This window comes from Cygnus atratus, chromosome 9, assembly GCF_013377495.2.
Source record: "Cygnus atratus isolate AKBS03 ecotype Queensland, Australia chromosome 9, CAtr_DNAZoo_HiC_assembly, whole genome shotgun sequence".
NCBI classification, from domain to species: Eukaryota; Metazoa; Chordata; class Aves; order Anseriformes; family Anatidae; genus Cygnus; species Cygnus atratus.
Genome location: NC_066370.1, coordinates 16,575,200 through 16,594,783, shown reverse-complemented (window position 1 = coordinate 16,594,783; position 19,584 = coordinate 16,575,200). Strand labels below are relative to the sequence as shown.

General features: G+C 61.1%; 1 protein-coding gene across 4 annotated transcripts; it reads right to left on the bottom strand.

The window, feature by feature from the left end:
• Nucleotides 1-3,685: 3,685 nt before the first annotated feature.
• On the bottom strand, nucleotides 3,686-12,560 carry PTMA (prothymosin alpha). Of its 4 annotated transcripts, none has more exons than XM_035544848.2 (5): nucleotides 12,417-12,560; nucleotides 8,304-8,375; nucleotides 7,516-7,612; nucleotides 4,994-5,067; nucleotides 3,686-4,587 (listed from the first exon to the last, which is right to left on the bottom strand). In XM_035544848.2, exons 1-5 carry the CDS (start codon nucleotides 12,459-12,461, stop codon nucleotides 4,540-4,542), a joined length of 336 nt encoding a protein of 111 aa, XP_035400741.1. In that variant the 5' UTR covers nucleotides 12,462-12,560; the 3' UTR covers nucleotides 3,686-4,539. The 4 variants fall into 4 exon arrangements, with proteins under 4 accessions (XP_035400741.1, XP_035400743.1, XP_035400742.1 ...); XM_035544850.2 differs by having other exon boundaries at nucleotides 7,522-7,612; XM_035544849.2 differs by having other exon boundaries at nucleotides 7,516-7,609.
• Between the last annotated feature and the right edge of the window lie 7,024 nt (nucleotides 12,561-19,584).

Sequence of the window (19,584 nt, the reverse complement as noted above, 5' to 3'; positions counted from 1 at the left end):
CCCTGGGGAGGATGAGCTCAGCTCAGGCAGGGAGCAGCTGGCACGGGGAGGGCTGGCAGCAGGGCACCGCATCCAGCTGGGCCTCCTCAGGCTCCAGGACCACAGCTACCAAGGCTCAGGGTCCATGGGGCGTGTGGCAGCTAGGGACGGGACAGGAACCAGATCCTCCACACCTGCCCTTCAGCATGGGCTGGGCTCTTCCACCTGCACCGGGCAGCCCTGGGGGCAAACACACAAGCACCTGTAAGCCATTACGAGGCACTTCTTGGCTAATTGGGATGGGCCAGGACCAGCCACGGCCCCACACTTCCTCAGCCCCCTCCAAAAGGGGCTGCTCCCCAGGGACACCTCACGCCCCAGGCCAGGTGACGATCGCTCTGCCAGAGCAACAGCTCGGCCTGTTTATTTTCAACAGCAACACCTCAAAATTCCTTCTGGTTGTGTGATCTTGAGAAGCCGTGCCTGGAGGGCAGTCTCACTTGTCAGACTCTGAAGTAGATGCCAGTAAATCTGCTCATCCCAGACGCAGACTGCACCAGTAACCCCAGCCCGTGTCTAGAGCGGAGCCCAAGCCCTGCGCTCGCCACAGGCTGGTTCTCCACCGACCCCTCAGGGTGCTCCAGATTTCACGGAGCTTTGTCAAGATGCAACACGAAGAGGCTAGAAGTGTTTGGATGAGGCTGAATGAAAGCTACGGCTGGGCGCACGCCAGGCTTGAGCGGATTAAACGGGTCCTAACCTATGATGGGCAGGAGATGGATCTACTGGTGCAGACCCTGTCCAGCTGCCCACAGGCGTTGGGTTCAGCCCCGTGGTTCTGCTGCTCGTGGCTGACAGTTGGTGTCACGGCTCCACCGGTGCGTGGCATCAGGCCGACCACGTGGAAGTTGCTCTTCATCCACCCAGCTGCAGTAGGATGCTGCCGCTTCAGCTGAGGCCGAGCCACAACAGAGTCCATGGTCAAGGCGGTCACCTGTATGCGTGGCAAGGCCCAGAGCCCTCACAGGCTCATCCGAGGCAGCCTGCAGCCCTCCTGACGTTCCTAATGGTTGCCTTCAGTGGTTGGCAGCCCATCAGCACGCCACGGAGCAGCCTCCATCGTTCCCTTCAGCGGCCTCCAGGACCAGTGGGATCACAGGCCTGGCTGTTACACATGGCTCATGTGTGACCAGTGGAGGCCCGGGTGAGGGGCTAGCCTCACACGTCCTGCCCAAGGCACATGGTGGCTTCTTCACCTCCAGCCACGCAGCTTCTGGTCACCGGGCCATGGTGGCCAGCACCTCGGCGAGGACACGCTTCTTCTGAGCACCACAGGCAGGGGAAGTGGCCCAGAGGGACGCTCCGGGGTGGAGGCCAGCTCATCACAGAGCCCGTTCCCAAGACATCTTCAGAGGCGCCTTCAGCCAGCACGACCCACACGAGCCTCCCCCAGCCGAATGCGACGTGGAACCCCCACCCCAAGGGGCCTCCAAGTGCCTCATCCCTTCGGTGCTTCAGATTTGGGCTGACGGCCCAGGATCTCGGTGCCAGGGGAGGCCGGGAGCCCCCTCCCAGCCTCGCATCGCCTCACGTCCTCCCCAGGACCCGCGGACCCCACCCGGACACCCGAGGGGCAGCCCCACCACTGAGGGCACCTTGGAGCCCCCCGCCTTTATAGCCCTCGGTGGGACATGGCCGCCCCCAATTGGCTGGCACCGCTGACAGGTGGTGGCATGGGATTGGTTCGGAGCAGCCCCCCGCCCTGCGATTGGTCAGCCTGCTGCCACGGGAGGCTCAGCCAGGTGGCAGCGTGCGGTTGGCTGGGGGCTCCCGGCAGCGGCCTGCGATTGGCCAGGCCTGGGTGCTGCTTGGCTGTGATTGGTGGAGGGAGCGAGGGGGGGGGGGGGAGCGAAGGGAAGGACAGGTGGCAGCAGGCGATTGGCTGCCGGGCGGTGCTGCTGCGAGGGGATTGGCTGCGGGCTGGGGGTCCATGCACCGAGCTGTGCCCGGTCTCAGCCTGGATCTGGGGCAGCCGCTGCCCTCCTGGGGACGGGGACATGGGGATGGGGACACAGGGGGCCGCCAGAGCCCTGGCAGGGCCGTGATGGCAGGGGGGTGCCGGGGGGGAGAAACGGGGGCTGCCCGCAGTGCCCAGGGACTGAACACACACCCGGTGCTGGGGGCGAGGGACAGAGGACGGAGGATGGAGGACAGAGGACGGAAAATGGAGGACAAATGATGAAGGACGGAGGACGGAGGACAGAGGATGGATAATGGAGGACGGATGATGGAGGACGGATGATGGACAGATGATGGAGGATGGAGAACCTGGAGCCACGAGCTGGGGGCTGCCCCCATCCCACCCCTCCACGCCACCGAAGCACCGGGGCACCAGTCCCGTGAGCCCGGAGCCGTGCCCGCTCTCAGCCCCCGGGGTAGGCAGCAGGACTGCGCTGGGTGCACGTGCAGGATCGCAGCACCTCGGTGACGCGGAGCCTGCCCTCAGCAGCTCCTGCTGCTGCAGGTGTTATTTGAATAATTTGCCTTGCAAATCTGCAGGCACCGGCTCCAGTCATGCAGCGGGGGCGTCCAGCGCCGTGCGTGCGCCAAGGCAGGGCCACAAGCATGGCTCTTCAAAGCAGCACCCAGCGTGGCAGCTGCCAGCCCTACACTGCCACGACCCTCGTGGGATGTGGTGGCACCCCCTGATCGCAGCGATCGCTGGCCTCCGGCCCCGCCACGAGCACCCCATCACCTGGCCAGGTGACAAGTGCGGCTGGATGCAGGCTGAGAATCAAGGCAGTAAATCTGATAAGCTATCAGCCAGTAGCACGATTAGCCGGATAATTAAGGACAAGGGGCAAGATTCTGAGCTGATTTGCCACTGGTGTAAATACAGAGTAAGTGACCTGGCTGCTCCCGGCACCAGGCAGAGCTGCGGCACTGCAGCCTGTGCATTAACTGCACCACAGTTCCTTTTTTTTTTTTTTTAAAGTAAAAATCAACCCCAGCATCTCAACAATGATCCCTGTGATTAGAAGTGCTGGAGAAGGAAACAGATGGAGAGGTTTTGGCACAGGTCAGGTCAGCAGGGGAATGGGACACTCGAGCAAGCCGCAGGTGGGGAAGGATTCAGCACAGGCACCTGGCAGGCTCCGTGGATGCTCCCCACATGCCTGGCCAGGCCACCCTCAGCTCCAAACCCCTGGAGGAGCAAAGGGAGGTTAGTTGGAAGGTCAGGAGCCAAGCGAGATGGCTGGGTTGAGCTTGGGGTGTGCTTAAGCAGACAGACAGAGCCCCAACACCTCCCACAGCCCCACCGCAGCCTCCTCCAGCTCCTCCACCAAGAGTTAAGCTGCCCCCAGGAGCTGCTCCCCCAGGGCAGGGAGGCACTGGCACGCAGCCCCGTACAGCTGGACACCCACCTGAAGGCATTGCAAGAAGTATCCTGCAATATTTTCCCCCTCCCCAATTTTCAGAGCAATTTCCAGACCTCTGAAATCCCGCTGCCTTTCCTGCCCTGAAAGTGGACGTCACAGCCCCAACCACAGCCCCCACCACACTTCACGCCCCTCTATCCTCTCTCATACTCTTCCCAGCCCAACTCAAAACCAAAGAAACAAAGGACAGAAAGAAGGAGAAGTAAAGAAATAAAAAAGTAAAACAAATGAAAACTAAAACAAAAAGCAGCAGTTGGGAGGCAGCCTTGTTAGGACAACTCAGCAAAATAAAATTCCGGTTTATTGTTGGACAACATTGTTTCACACATACATCAAACAGGCCAAAAAAAGAAAAAAAATAAAAATAAACAGCAACTTCATAGACAGAAAAAAAAAGAAAAACCTTTTTATCTTTGGCCTTGCCACCTCATACAAACCACGATCTATGGTACAGCTAAAGTACATACACAAAAAAAGTTACTGGAATGCTCAGAATAAGATTGTAATTTTTTTTTTTTTTGCATTTTTGTCTTTTTTTTTTTTTTTTTTTTTTTACAAGGTTTTGTTTTATTCTCCTTTGAGATAATGGTTTGGGCCTGGTCACACCACAAGTAAAGTCAGAGTTAGGTAACAAGAGATATACACTTCAAAGCCCCCCTTTTGGTCAATCCGAGATCACTTAAAAATGGCGGACCTCCTAACAATATGTACAAAAATATAAAATGTAAATAAAAAATACAAACAAATTCTCCTTTAAAGTACTTTTAAGAAAGAAAGCAGGGCCTTGAAGTTTTGGTGCTTGGGGGGAAGGGGGTCTGTGGGGGGTCGGGGGGGTGGGAAGGGAAGGGGGGTTTTCTCTCCCCGCTAACGGGCGAATCGTTTCGGTATGCTCGGTGAGTGGCAGCGCCGCGCCGGGGGGCCGGGGACGGGGGTTCACTCTACTTGGTGAGGATGACCACGGCGGATAGGGGAGGAAGGGCTGTGGGGGGTGGTGGTTGCGTCGGGCGGGCTGGGGAGGAAGGAGGGGGGGGGGGGTCCCAAGGGTGAAGAGGACGCGCTGGCCTTTTTTGTTGGTTTGTTTTCCTCCTTATTTAAAAAAAAAATAATAATAATTTGCTGCCTAGTCATCTTCGTCGGTTTTCTGCTTCTTGGGATCGACGTCGTCGTCCTGAGGGGAAAGGGAAGCCGTTAGGGGAGGGGACAACACCCGGGTGGGCAGAGTGATTCTGGGTCCCTCTGCTGATGCAGGGACAAGGCAGAACAACAGAAGCGTTCCCCGCAGCAGGTAACTTCTCGCAGCTGGCTCGGGGGCCGGAGCGCCCCTGCCCAGTCCCACACCACAGCGCTGGGGCCCCAAACCCAGGACGAGCAGGGCTCCACACCGCCATAGCGAGCACCTGGCTAACCAGGCCAGCGTATAAATGGAACTGGGCCGCATCCCCCAGGGGCACACAGCAGGAAGCACTCGGGCAGGATCCGGATCCGGGAACCCAGCCTGGGTGTCTCCGACCCCGCTGATGCTGCCCCAAAACCCGCTCGGGACACAGGGGGCTCAGAGGGGCTGCTCTGCCTACCTCGTCGTCCTCAGCTGCCCGTTTGCCTGTGGCTCCCTCAGCTTCGTCGTCTTCATCACCGTCCTCCTCCTCACCTGCACGGGAGAGAAGGGGAGGAACGTGAGCCCCTCTCGTGGTTCCAGCACCACGCAACCTTCCTCGGGGTTTAATCCTGGCTCGGCCCAGCACCCCCCTCTCCTCAGCTGCCTTCCCAGGGCAGGGGGCACCCAAGGGGATGGGGTGTTTGAGGGCAACCCCCAGCTGAGCTGACCCAGCAGCAGAGGGAAAATTGGGATTTGCTGCGCGAGGCCAGGCTCACGCCGTGCTCGCACCACAGGCAACAGGAGCGTAAAAGAAAATCCACACCTTCCGAGATCACAGCGCGTAAAAGAAATAAAAAGGAAGCCTCTTCCTAGTGGCTGCTCCGCCTAACCGCTCCAGATTACTTCTGCTTCCCTTTGCAGCTATTAGTCCATCTTTAATGAGTTAAGAGAGCCAGAACGTATTAGTTCTGAGTCAGAACACTTTCTAATTATCAGAACGGGAAACAAACGCTACCAACTTATCTTGCAGCTCAGGAGGATGAGCCGAGAGCTCTGGGCTTTGACCCACTTTGAGCTCAAGTAGGCCAGTGGATCAGAACGAGAATCTATCGTATTTGGCCAGTTTTGGGGAGTTAAGAGCAAGAACAGAGGCCCCCCGAGGAAGAAAAAAAAAAATCACTGGGCTGCCTCAGAGAGCCTTGCGTAACGTGAGACCCTACTAAAACTTCCAGCGTTAAGGCCAGTAAAGCTGGCTTTAAACCGCCACACGAGCCACACACAGACAGGCAGAGGGGGATTAAGGTCAGCCCATCCTCCTTTCCCCTCTCCTGGCATATGCTCAGCCACGCCGTGCCCCACGCCGCGGGAAGGGCCCGGATTAGCTCGCAGCACCGGGCGGCTCAGCACCCCACCAGCCATCACATGCACGGGGCCGGCCAGCCCGTCAGGTGACGGCACCAAGCTGATTGGGAGCATTTTTAGTTCTCTGAGCTGCTTTAGGCAAAGCAAATTATGAGATGGGACGGGGAGAAGGGTGAGGAAAAAGGAAATGCCCTCGAGCTCCCCTCTGCTGGCCGACTCGGGGATGGAGTTTGCCCACAAGTGGTAGGGAAAAGCTGACGCAAGCGGCGCTCGCTGCCTCTGGATTTGCGGTTTTTGGGCTTGGATCACCCAGGGACAGATCCTGCACAGTGCGGTTCCCAGTGAGGTACAGGCTCCCAGCACCGCCAGGGGAAGGTGCCAAGCTGTGCCTGCGCTCTGCCAGCTGGGAAGAGCAGGGCTGGCACTGCGGGACCGCGGCTCCCCGGGCTCCTCGCAGCAGTATCCAGGCAACACTTCCACCCCGCACACATGCGCGTGCGGCACACGCATTCCCCCTTCCCTGCCTGGGGAGGGGAAGACTTCCCTTCTTCCATCCAGAAGGGGAGTTGCAGGTAGATGGGATCGGGACCACACTGATCTGTCCTCGGGGGTAAAGGCCCTGGGGATAAACAGGGCCACCATTCCCAGCTCCTCTGGCAAAACTGTCCCCAAAGGGCACAGAGGACAGCAAGAGAGGACAGCAAGAAGCCAGGAGCAGAGCACCGCCCTGCCGGAGGCAGGTTTCCCTGCCTACATTCTGCCCAAATAGGTGCTGGTCTGATGTTCATTTGATTTCCAACCCCATCTGCCCTGGCCCTCTCCCGCAAAACTACCCGCCAGGTTAGTAGGTCAGCACTTAACCGAAAATTCACAGGGGATTAACCTAGTAACAGCTCATCAAGGGCCTCAAGTTCATTCCAGTGTAGCAAGAACAGTTTCCTTCCAGCCTTAGTGGGGGATAAAAATAAACAAACGTTCATCCAAGCGGATCTTGGGGGAGGGGGGTAAATAAGCGGGGAGTGTGAGAAGCGGTTCGGGAAGTCACTGCTGGATTGCTGCTCACGGCCACCAAAACCCCAAATCAGGGGGAGGGCAGGGAAACCCAGGACAGCGGACCGGGAAGGTTCAAAGCTTCACTGGAGGAGGGGGAAGTTTGAGCCGCAGGTTCCTCGGCTGCTCGCACGCAGCACCCAGGCTGCGCATGAGGGGATGGCATCAGCCCCTCAAGCGCAGCAGGACGGCGAGCCGTCCTCCGTGGCCGAGGCGCAGGCACGCCAGGCTGGCTGCATCCCGCCCCGCTCGTGTTTGTGGCAGCCGTGGCGATCCCAAGAGTCAAGGGCAGGTTTTACTACTCGCACGGAGCAGCTAATGCGCTTATTCAGCGCGGCGGCACGGTGCCGTCTGGCCAGAGGAGGGAGGAAGGAATCTGCCCTCAACCTGCTGGAAGGGATTCAAGGCTGACTTCACTCCCCGGCGCTGGCGGCTCAGGCGAGCGGGGAAGGACTGCACCAGGCTGCCGAGAGCCGCCCCGCGGCCGCCGCGAGGGGGAGATGGTGCCCGCGGCTCCCGCTGCTCCCCGGGGGTCTGGCAGCCAGGATGCAGCCGTGGGACGGGGGCAGGGGGAACAAGGAAAGTTACCATCACCCTCTTCCTCCTCGTCCTCTTCCTCGCCACCTTCCTCTTCCTCTTCGTCTACTTCGTTGTCAGCCTCCTGCTCTCCGTTTTCCTCGTTCTCCTTGGCAAGACAAAACATCACTTAAAAAAAAAATGCACTGGGGAAGGGAGAAGGGGGAAGAGATGTTCAGCAGAAGCGCACGTCCCCACCTTTCCTTCCTAAAGCACCAGCCCGCTGGAGCCCCAGGCGTGCGTCTCGCTTCCTGCCTGCCTCCACACAACGCAGACAGCCCGGGCATGAAGGATCAGGTCTATAGTAACTCGGGGCTGCGGCTCGGAGGCCAAGACAAAGACTGCAGAGGCTCTTGTGACACATTAAAATGCAGCCGAGTGAATTCCCCCAAGCACGTTAAAAATAGAAACCCAACCGGTTCGCTTGTACACAACATGTTCCCCCATTCAACTGGTTGGGGCACTGAATACACTTTTTTTTTTTGCCCCCCCCCCTCCCTTCTCTAGTCCCTAGAAAGAAGGTCGCACTGGATACAGCCCAGCATGGCTTTTGGGGAAAGGAGCGAGACATCCGAGCCCAGACCTTGCTTTCTGCACACACAGCAACTGATACAGGCCCAGGAGCTTCTGTTCGGCCTGAAACCCCTCGATGGCTCCGCACAGCACAGGGGTGCCGTTTCTAGGGGATCCCTCTCAAGCAGGGCTGGGGACAAGCTCGCAGCAAAAGCAAGAAGGGGAAGGGAAATGAAGAAGCCGTTGGAGCAAGGGCTGCCTCTCCCTGCAGACCCAGCCATACTCACAGCATTGCCGTTGGCCGGTGCATCTCTGCCATTTTCTGTTTCTTCAACAACTTCCTTCTTCTCTTTTAGATCCTGGAAGGAGCAGAAAAGCAGAAGAGTCACCCAGATTCCAGACGCCTGGGTCAGAGAAGGTGCAGATCAGGCGAGAAAAAAAAAAAAACATAGTCCGAGAGCACGCAGGAGCTCGCTCCTCTTCGCACCGGTTCGCCCTGGGATTTGGTTGCCACATTCTGGCTCCTCCTGGGGAAGGCGAGAGCGTGGGGGCGAATTTCGATCCGAGCTCGCCTTGCCAGAGCGCAGCTATCTCACGAAGAGGCTGCTCCGTTTCACCTCCGAGCTCCCGAGCACACGGAGCCGGCCGCCTGCATATGCTCAGCAGCAGCGGCGCTGGCTGATTGCCCATCTTAGCACGGTCCACGCAAGCTCCTGCAATGCCACGGCGAGCCGTCAGCCCCGTCCAACGCACGGGCTCCGCTGCCCCAGGGCTGCAGACGTCCGCGGCTCTGCTCGGTACTTTCACAGCAGGAACAAATCCCAGAGACTCATTAGCAGAGACTGCGGTCTCTGCCCTGCCTGGGGAAAATCATACGGCGCGCATTACACGCCCGGTCTTCCTCGTAGCGGCAGAGAGGAGACTCCGGGATCCATCTCACAGCGTTAGGCGTAACAGGATGGGGTGGGGGAAGCAGCCTATTTTTATATCGCTCCGGAGCCGGGCCTGGCTACTTTTGGTTCAAGCCTCCACCACGAGCAGAGCGAGAGCTTGTGTGTTTTGGTTTTTTTTTTTTTTTTTTTTTGCGCTATTGATCACTGTCAAAATGTCATGCCAAGTCGCTCGGCAAACAGGCTGAGAGGATCCAACTTCATGTTCCCGCATAAAGAACACTCGGATTTAACACTGGCATCTCTGCTTGCATCCTCCTCCCCTTCTGTTCCTCCATCAGCTGGAGCAAGATCCTTCAGCACAAGCGCTACCCCAGCCAAGGAAAGCAGAGAGGCCCTTCCCCAGGGCCAGAACAGCCACACGGCCGGCTTCAGCAGCGACCACGAGGTGTTTCAAGTTGCTGGCAGCTCCCTGCTTCGCTGCAGCAGCGGCGGCAAGCGGCCTCGCCCCCTCCCGCCTGCCCTTTGCGGCCGCCTTGCTCGCTGCGGGCACTTTCACTCCTGCTGAGCCGCTGTCACTTCCTCGTGGGAACACACCACCCGGTACGAGCCGCAAACGCGGCCGCTGCTCTGTTTTGGGAGGGCTCAAACCACCGAGGGTAAGCGGCGCAGGGGTTTTAGACCACTGGGTTGTTTGCCCGGGCACGGGGACAGACCGGAGGGGCACGCAGGGACGCTGCTGGCGGAGGTGCCCGCGCTGCCCTGCCCCAGCGCCGCGTGCCAGGGCCAGGCATTGCTCCTGAAGCCAGCTCCGGGGTTACCACACCTGTTGATCAAACCTCGCCCCATGGAATCAGCATCCTACGAGGCTGGGGCACAACACAAACAGGCTCCTTCTCGCTTCTATCACACACACGAATCCCTGGCCAGCTCCTCCACACTGCCCAGCTCCATCACTTCTTACACTGCCACCGGCCTCTGCTCCCCTACCACCCAGAGGCCGATCACAGCCACTTAACCTCTCACGCCCCACCACGCCGCTGCGTTCTGCAGCTGTTACCTCGCATCAGGCACTCCAGCACGAGAGCGACCAAACATTTCCAAAGTTAAACACTGAGCGCATCGAGCAGTCAGAGTTTCCACGTCTCGCTGTGACCGATGAATCTCTTGAAAAGGAGCCGCTTACGAACAGTAAGCGGTGCTGGTCAAGGAACACCTCATTCCTGGGCACTCCAGCCGGACGCATCTCCAGCCCTGACCTTTTCTGGGCCGCCAAAGACGTTCCCAGCTTAATGCCCACCGGGACGCTACGGCACGAAGCCCACGCTAACGACATCACCGCACGGAGCCCACAACACCTCCCTTTCCCCCGGATAAGGGGGGGGGTGGTGGGGTGGGAAATAAACAAACACGTGCCCAGCACCCTCTGCACAACCAGAGCCCGCGCACCGGGAGTTCTTCTTCAGCTAATTGCCGCCGCCTCTAATTAAAGGCGCGCCCAGCCTGTTTGTCCGCGGCGCGGCGCCACCCGCGGCCCCCAAACTCCCGCCAGCAGGGGGCCCCGCGCGCGCGCCGCCACGCGCCCTCCCGCCTTTCAAAAGCGCGCGCCACTCTCCGCGCCCTCTCATTGGCCGGCCGCCAGCGCGCCGGGCCCCGGCTGCACCCCACCCCCCCCCACCCCACACACACACACACCCCGCGCGCGCTCGCCCCCCCCCCCACTTCCCCACCTTCCCGAGGCACGCCGGGAGTTGTAGTCCCCCAGCGGACTCCGGCTCCCAGGGGGCACCGCGCGGCGCTCGGGGCCGCACGTGGTGGGCGCCCCGCGGCACGGCGGCGGCGGCAGCGGCCGGGGGCGGCGCTCGGCGCGGAGCCGCCGCCCGGGCAGGGCGGGGACCCCCCCCCCCCGCGGCCCTCCCCCGCCTCCCCTTTTCCCTTCCCCTCCCCGCCTCCCGGGACGGAGCCGTCGTTGCTGTTCCCCGCCGGCCCGGTGCCCCGCCGCCAGCCCGGTAACCGGACCGGGTCACCTTGCTGCCGAGCCACGGTTTTTAAACAACATATCCCCCCCCCCCCCCCCCCCCCCAACCCGACGCTGAGCCCCTTCCTCCAGTAAAGGGCAGGGGAAGGTTAACGGAGAGCTTGGCCCCGGTTCTGTCCCCTCCGGGAGGGGGGGGGGGGGGGCGAACCCGCCTGGGCGCCCCCTCGGTGCGAGGGGCACCGGTCCCGGAGCGGGGGCGGCGGGCGGAGCGGGAAACAGAAGTGAAATCGAAATCCGACAAAACCCGGTGCTCGGTGGCTGTTTTTTTTTTTTTTTTTTTTTTTTTTTTAACTTTACCCCCCCCCCCTTCCGTTACGGTTTTTTTCCCCCCCTCTCGCTCACCTCCAGCCACGCTTTAACCCCCCCCCCCCCCCCCGGTGCCCGGTAAGCGGCCGGGTCGCGGCGGTCCCCCGGGGCACGGCCGCCCCCGGTCCCCGTTTCCCACCCCCGTCCTCCAAGCCCGGCTTCCCCCGCAACTTTCCCGTCGGGGAGCTCAGCCCGCCCGGCTCCCCGCGGCCCCCGGGGGACGGGCGCTCCGCCGCGGCTGCCAGACAAAGGCGGCCGCCGGGAGCCGCACCGGAGCCTCCCGGGAGAGCCGCTCCCCGCCGAGCCAGCCCCGCTGCCGGGAGCCGGGCCGGAGCTTTCCCCCCCCCCCCCCCCCCCCCCAAAAAAAACCAGTCTCCCCCTCCATACCGAGAGGGCCCCCGACGGGACGGCTCCACCAGCGCCTCCCGAACCAGCTCTGCGGTTCCAAAACCTTCCTTTACGGGGGGAGGGGGGCTCCGCACCCCAAACCCTAAACCCCCCCCCCCCAATGTATTCCAGCACCAACTCCACAACACCCCCCCTCCTCCTCGGGAGAGGGCACCTCCACGGCACCAAACACCCCCCCCCCCCAAACCCCCCCCGGGGACCCCCCTCCCCCCCCAGCAGAGCAGCTCTCAAGTTTGACGGCGCTGTCAGCCGCCAGCCCCCCGCCGGGGCCGGCTACCGGGACCGGTTCCCCCCCCACACCTCCCCCCTTCGGTACCCCCCCCCCCCCCCATCTTCCTCCTCCATCACCCAGCGAGTCCCGGAGCTCCCCCCCGGCGGCGGGCTGGGGCCGGGGCCGGGCAGGAGCGGGGCCGGGAGCCCCGGGGCGGCGGGGCGAGCACGTTTCCCGCACGCCGGAGACAAAGAAACGGGCGCGGGGAGCTCCGCACGGCGGCTCCGCCACGGAACCGAGCGGCGGCGGAGGGGTGGGGGGGGGGGGGGTGGGAGTCGGAGGTGGGGGGGGGGGGGGGCCACCGGGTAAACTTCAAAGCGGAGAAAGAACGGAAAGAAGGAGCGAATTTAAAAAAAAAAAAAAATTGTAAAATTAAAAAAAAAAAAGCGAAATGAGCAAAAGCAAAATTGCAAAAAAAAAAATAAAATTTTTAAAATATGATCATAAGGGGCGGGAATGAAACGGGCGGGGGGAGGCGCGGGCTCACCTTGGCGGAGATCTCGGCGCTGGTGTCCACGGCCGTGTCGGACATGGCGGGGGCGTGCGGGGCGCGGGGCTGTGGCGGCGCGGGCGGCGGCGGCGCGGGCAGAACAATGCCAAGATGGCTTTGCGCGAGCCAGTGGGGACTCACGCGGCGCCGCCGGCCCTTTTATAGAGCCGGGGGCGGCGCGCGCGCTGCCCCGCGCCGCTCCCATTGGCCGCCCGCGCCGCCGCCGCCGCCGCCCATTGGCCGCGGCGCAAACAATGGGCACGGCCGCTTAAAGAGGCAGCCGCCGCCGCGCGGTGTCACTGCGGCGATGAGTTCGCGCCCGGCCTCAGCGTGGGCGAGGCGCGGCGTGGCCACGCCCCGCCCCCTCCCCCTCCGCTCGGCGCTGGCCACGCCCCCTCCGCTCGCGCTCTGCCCCCGCCCCCGCCGCCCTCCTCCTCCCCGCCCCGGGCCCCGCCGTGTGAGGCGGCGGCGGGCGGGGAGCGGCGGACGGCCCCCGTTTGCGCGTGTGTGCGCGGTTGTGCGTGGTTCTGTGTGGCTGTGTCCCCCCTCTCCTCCTCCTCAGCCCCTGCGGAGGGGCGGGAGGCGTGCTCGGAAGGGCGGAAAGAGAAGGAGAGTTAAAAATAATAATAATAAAGAGCAGCAATGCGGGGCAAACGGCGCTGCCCCCCCCCCCCCCCCCCGCCCCCCAAAACTCGGTCCTTCGCCCCCTCAGCCCGCCTAGGGGGGTGCCCCGGGGGTCGCTGCCCCCACCCCCCGGTTGGGCTGGGAGCTCCCCTCGGGTCCTCTCTCGGGAAAGTTTGCCCCAACGCCGCCACCGCCGAGCGGGGGTGGGGATGGGGGGGTGAGGGGGGGAGCAGGGGCGGGGAGCAGCGCAGAAATGCGGGATTCCCAGCGATTTGCTTATTTTCCAGTTAAAAACAGGAGGAAAAACACCACACGGCCCGCCTCACAGTCCCCTCTGTCACCCCCGCCTCGCACACGCACAGCGTTTACGGGCTCAAGGCTGGGCACGCAGCGGGTGCCTTTCCCGCATTGCCCCCTCCGCTGCCCGCCGGTACACCGGCTGCGGGACCCCCCTCTCCTGCCCGCACCCGGCACCGGGGACCGGGGCTGCCCCCCTGCCCCGGGCTCCCGCTTATTAACGGGGCACCGGCGCGCTGAGTGAGGGCGCTCTGCCACACTCAAGATGGCGCCGGGAGCCCTTCGCGGGGCAACCGCACGGCTCCGCAGCTCTCCGAGAGCCGCTGCGCGGCCACCGACAGCCCCGCGGGCACGGCGGAGCAGCAGCTAAGTGGTCCCCGGTGTGAGGGGCGCGGAGGAAAGGGTAAGGGGGTGAGGGAAGCGCCCCCAGACGGAGGAGCGCCTTTGCCACACTCAACATGGCCGCCAGGCCGGGGCACAAGTCGGCAGAACTTGTCCTCGGAGGGCGGGATATAGGGCCCGCGCGATGCGGATTGGCCGGCATCGCCGAGCGAACGCTGTGCTGACGCTTTGCGGCCTCTTATTGGCTGGGGCGCCTGCCTGTCTAAATCGGAGTCGGTTTGAAAACCCGGAGGGGGGCTCGCGGCGGGATTTCGGAGCGGAGCTGGGAATGGCTGGCAGGGGGCGCGGGGCGCGACCCCCGGGGGAGGACAGGGGCTGTGCCTCTCCTGCCTGCGGGCGGGCTGTGCCTCCCCCGGCTCCTTCCCCAGCTCAAGGGGAGCTGTGGAGAAGCCCCAGGACTGCCCTCACGCTGTGTGGAGGCAGGCATGGAGTCTCGCAGCCTCACAGCCTCTCCCACCTCGTCCCTTCACACGTGCCCCGTAGCTGGGCGTTGAGGCCAAAGGGCCTCAAGTGGCCCAGGTGTCCCCGCCGCACGCGATGCAGTCGTACACACGGGCTGCATGGTGCCCATTAACACCATGGAGGACTTCCCTCCTCAGCCTCGGCGTCCTTCACCTCGCGGGATTGAGGCAGCCTCAGCGGGGTCAAGGCTTCAAGGACCTCGAGGCTTCGGCCTCCAACCCTCGGAGCCTCGGGCCAGGGCTTCCCTCGCTGCGTAGGAGAGGGGCCAGGGCCTTCTCCACGTGCCCGGGCGAAGGACGGGGCCGCACGCACGCCCTGGGATGTCTGCTCGCTGCTGGAGGCAGCAGCGCCCTCTGCCACGGCCGAGGCGGAGGCTGGAGGCCGCTGGGTCTCTGCGTCCGAAAGAGGAAAGGAAATAATAATAAAAAAAAAAAAAAAAAAAAGCCTGGCCCTAAATAAAGCACTTCTGCTCTAACTTGGCTTTAACGTGTGCCTTCTCTGCGAACAAGGGATGTTCCTCTGGGCTCTATTCCCACGTTTCGAAAACACTTGGAATAGAGAGGAAGAGTTAAAAAAAGCGATGTGGGATGTTTGGGGAAGAAAACTAGGAATCCTCGAGGGACGGTCACGCCAGGATCCCACAGAAGGCAGGGGGTGGTGGGGAGAGAACCGAGCCCGGAGTGAAAGCAAAACTGCGCAGGAAAGCGGCGCGGAGCCACGGCCGTAGCGGGACAGCCCGGCTGGTGCACGCGAGGCGGAGGGAAGCAGCCAGCGCTTGGCATTTTATGCCTCAGCAGTCCAAAAAGAAACAAGGGAAAAAAGAAAAAAAAAAAAAAAAAAAAGAACTGTTGCCTGTAAAAGGCAGCTGCTGCCACTTCACCTCTCCTCCGCCCCTCCCTGCCGCCAGGCTGGGGAGCGGCTCCACGGGCTGCGGCGAGAGGAGGAGGAGGAGGAGGAAAAGGAGCAGGCTGAAGGGGACTTTGCAAAAGTGCCCCGGCAGCGGGACAGAAGTTTCCAGGGCTAAGCTCTGCCCGGGATCTTGGCCCTGCTCCGTCGTCGTCTGCGGGAGGCGATGGCTCTGGCGGGCAAGCGGAGGTGCCGGAGGAGGCGGTCGGAGTTTTCCCTCCTCGCCGGCCGTTTTCCTAGCTCAGCAAGTAGCTGTCTCTCTAATCCCCGGCAAAGATCCTGCTGCTGGGGCGATTATTTCATCGCGGCAAGCTGCTCCTTCGGAGGAAATTCTCATTACGCTCTTTGGAGAGGCAGGGGAGGGGCGACTGTCACTCAGCCGCTCTGGAAAAAACAGAGGGATGAGCCTGCAGCATCGCCGGGCTCCGGCATGAGACGCGGTGGTGTTTCTAGGTCAGGCTGGCGATGCGGGACGTGAAGCCAGCGGAGATGACATCCTGGCTGTGTCACCTTCTGTGCCCTGAAGGGCGAGGGGGCAGGCGGCCCCGTGTCCCACGGGTACCAGAAGCATCTTTGTGAGATGTGGGGGCCACGGCTGAGACCTTGCCGCAGGAGGCAGAGGCTGTGCTTGGGGAGCGCCGGCCACCACAGCCCGGACGGGGCCGACCTCCTCCGTGCGTCCCTGCGAGCCGCACAGGGACAGGAGCAGCTCTCTGCGGTGCCTTTAATTAGGAGCTGGAGACACAGCCTTCGCCTTTCCCCAGAGGATTGCAAAAGGCCCAGGCGGGCCCCACACTTGAGCTCACGGCCATCCCTGCTCCTACACGCGCTCTGCCCTGGCGTTACAAAACAGGGCTCTGACTCACTGGCGTTTCCCGGCCCCGCGCTAACCGACCCGGGGGATGTTTGCAGGGCTCCCTCGGCGGGACGTGGGACGTTCGGCTGCCCTGCAGGGACGTGGCGTGGTCCCACAAACGTCCCTGTCAGGCTTCTGAGCATGAGCATCCGCAGGGAGTGGAGGATGTGGGACAGGGACCGTGCCCTGACCCCAGCAGGCAATGACACCACGGTCCCTTGATGTCCAAGATGCTCCGTGGCTTCTCCATGGCTGCAGGGAGCCACCAGCTTGGGGCCGTGGCACGGTAACACCCTTTCTGTGTCCCACAGCTGCCAGGGCCAGGTTGACGGTATCAAAACCCCCTGGTGCTACTGCTTCTGCTCCGGCCCATGGGTAGGGTGGTGACATGACTTGGGGGACAACGATGGACACCGTGGTGGTGGCACTGTGCCACCAGAGCCAGTGCTCAGAGCCCTGTCCTTCCCTGCCCAGCTGCCTACCGACCGGGTTTAAAGGCAGCAAAGCTGATTATTGCCTTTCTCTCCAGGGAAGGGTGAGCAGGGCATGGGGGCAGCCTGTCCTGGAGGCAGGGGGATGAGACGGGTGGGCTTGGTAAAGCTGAGAAGCAGTTGTTTCCCTGTCTTTTTTTTTTTTAATTATTTTTCTGTCCACCCCGTCCATTTGAAGGTCAATTTTGACTTCAAGCCCAAGTGTGCAACACCAGGGATCAGGCTCAGGGCCCATCACACCGGGATTACACACCCACACCCGGCCTGGCTCCCAGTGCCAGAGGTGGAGTTTCGCTCCTCAGGGCTCCTGCCCTGGTGCTAAAAGTGCTGCACAGAAGAGATTTAAAAGAAAAGAAAGGGAGGGAGGAGGCAAGGCCGGATTCTCCCTCCCTGCCTCTCCCAGTGCTTTGCAAACACGAGGTCTTTGCAATTTGCTTAGCAGGAGGGAAAACATCCTTGCGCTCACCCAGGGCTGGACATGCAGCAGGGCAGGGACCGCACCCCGGCACACAGCACACTGTCCTCTGTCCCCATTCCTCCTGCTGTCCCCAGTGGGGTGTCCCCATGGGCCATGGGGTGCTGGGGGACGTCGTCCAGCGGGGACGGCCACGTGGCGAACCACCGCTCGCTCCTCTCGTCCCTCCTCGCCGCATCTGCACACCTGGGAGGAGGCGCGCGCACGCACGCACACACACACACTCTCACCAAACCAACCCCGAATCTGGATTGTTATCTGAGAGAATTAATTACTGGCTCATGAATATTCAGATTAGAAACTCAGCTGAACCTGGCGGCGGTTTGGCGCTCGGGGCGGCCCTGGGAAGAAGAATTCCTCCGGAGAGATATAAATCACCGCTCCCCCTCCGTCGCTTTCCCAGCGGAGCGCTCCCTCCTCGGAAAGGCAGAACCTCGATTTCCTTTTTTTCCTCTCCCCCTTCTTCATTTTCAATCCACGCGGGGCCCCCGTAATTACAATGGGCTGCTTTAGGGCTTGTGTTATTTATTGGGTAAGAGGGACACACCTACCCGGCTCCAGCCTGCCCGCCTGTCGCGGCTTGCTGTTCCTGCCCGCCCCGCCGCGCCGTGCCCGCCTGGTTTAGCTCGAGAGGCGCGGGCAGAGCGAGAGCGGGCCCGAGGGGGTCCAGCGGGGCCCTTGGCCGATGGGCTAAAGTCTCGCCGTGGCGTTGTAGCAGGGCTGGGAGCCGCGCTGCTGATACTGCAAAGCACGAACGTGTTCCTGTGCTGCGGTGGTGGATGGTCGATGCCACCAACGCTCGCACCTCGTTTTGTTCCGGTCGTGAAATTTTTGTTCCCACTTTACAGGTGGGGAAGGCGAGGCGCGGAGCGGGGAGGCAATTTGCTATCCGAGGAAATCGGAAGAAAAGCCCTCGACCCCATGCTCCAGCTCCCAGGACCGTCCCCACGTGCTGCCGTGCTGCTTCCCGGCGGTGCAGCCCCGGCACCGCGTCCCCCTGCCCGGCCCTGCTGCCATCCGCGAGGGCTTGTGCGCCGGGAGGAGGCGAGCGTGCAGGGCTGAAGACCACATGGCTGGAGGGAATTAAATAATTGATGGCCCAGAAGTCTCCAGCAGCTACGGAGCCTCCAGGGGCTGCATTCGGGAGGCAAAGCAGAGCCCCTCCACAAGAGCATGGGGCCACCAGAAAGCAGCAAGCTCCGGCCCAACAAAGTGACAGCTCTCCTGCCACGGCGGCCTCCTGCCATGGGGAGCAGCTTGAAAATTTACAGGCTAGCAACAAACCAGAAAAATGCCCTTTTATCAGTGGGCATCCCGAGCATCAGCCCCACAGCAAGAGGAGGTTTTCCTGGCCGAAGCTGCGACGCGGAGCTGCTGCGGGATTTGTCGGGCTGCGGGGTGAGGCATCTCCCTGCGCTAGACATATTTGTTTGTCAATGCTGAGTCTGCCAATAAAAGTGGTCCATGACCAAACTGAATATGTAATTTAATTTATGCAAACCAGGAGGCGGTTGGCATTTCATCCAATGGAAAATGTTTGCAGGCCTGTCTTTCTTTTTAACTGATTTTTCATGAAAAGTTTTTTTTTTTTTTCCTTTCCCTCGGGATCTATTCACATCTTTTTTTTTTTCTTTCAGGTGATGCCGTTATGATCTGTGTTAATAACAATTTTCATTTACCAGCTCAGGAGTCTAATGAACAAGCTATTTGATTAACCATTTGGACAAGTATTAAAAAAAAAAAAAAAAGAAGAAGAGGAGAGGAGCAGAATCCATTCCCAATACTCTAAAGTAGCCCCCCCCACCAACTTCAGTGATTTACAGAAGAGTAGTTTCTTCTCTTTTTTTTTTTTTTCCCAGCATACTAGATGAAACAGTTGAAAGTGTTTGAAGCCGGCACGAAATGCATTTCTAGCTACTGATGTCATGAACATAGAAATTGGCAGATTTTTCACGCTGGGTCAACGTGTAGCGATAAGCACAATGCCGTACCTTCGGGAGCCGTGTTTGTTGGTAAACAGACGGGAAGCAGCCCAAAAGGTCCAGAGTCAATAATACACAGCAAAAGTGCGTCCGTGGGGTGGCTCTCGCAGCAATAAATCCCAGCTTCTGGTGGAGCCTGGGTCGTCCTGTGCGTGGTGCTGAGCCCGTTGTGGGCAAAACACACGATGTGGAGAGCCGCGAGGAATAATGTGGGGAGCATCCTTGTTCAGCGCTCTTAAACTGTCCATTGAGTCACTTCTGCTGCTCCCATTTCAAGTGGCCAGAGGAATCCTTCCTATTTTCCATGCCAAAAATAGCAGTTTTTCCAGAAACGCTGGAGCACACAAGCCAGGAAGTTTCCCTTCTCTGGATGAGTCACTGGAAGTTCAGGCAGGGATCGCACGATGGCTTCAAGCTGATCAAAACCTGCGCGGCTGCCAAGAGGAGCCTCAGCCTCGCCTGGCCTCGCTGTCTCCTTGCGGCTGGCTTCTGCAGCAGGGGTGAGCTTAGGGGACTGCTCAGGCTGAGAACAAATCCTGCCCTTTATTTTTTTGGTGTGCGGGGGGTTAATTTTCACCCCGATCTGGCTGTCTCATCTCATGGCCGTGTGGACTCAAGAAGGGGCTTTTCTGATCTGGGATTAGGATGCTCCTTACACCGCTGTGACCCA

What these genes read in the sequence shown, in the direction of transcription:
- PTMA (XM_035544848.2), bottom strand. Translation starts at nt 12,461, where the DNA reads ATGTCCGACACGGCCGTGGACACCAGCGCCGAGATCTCCGCCAAG. An exon ending in CGAGGAGGAAGAGGGTGATG is followed by an intron (nt 5,068 to 7,515) that starts GTAACTTTCCTT and finishes TCTCCCGTGCAG; the next exon opens with GTGAGGAGGAGGACGGTGAT. An exon ending in GGGCAGCTGAGGACGACGAG is followed by an intron (nt 4,588 to 4,993) that starts GTAGGCAGAGCA and finishes CTTTCCCCTCAG; the next exon opens with GACGACGACGTCGATCCCAA.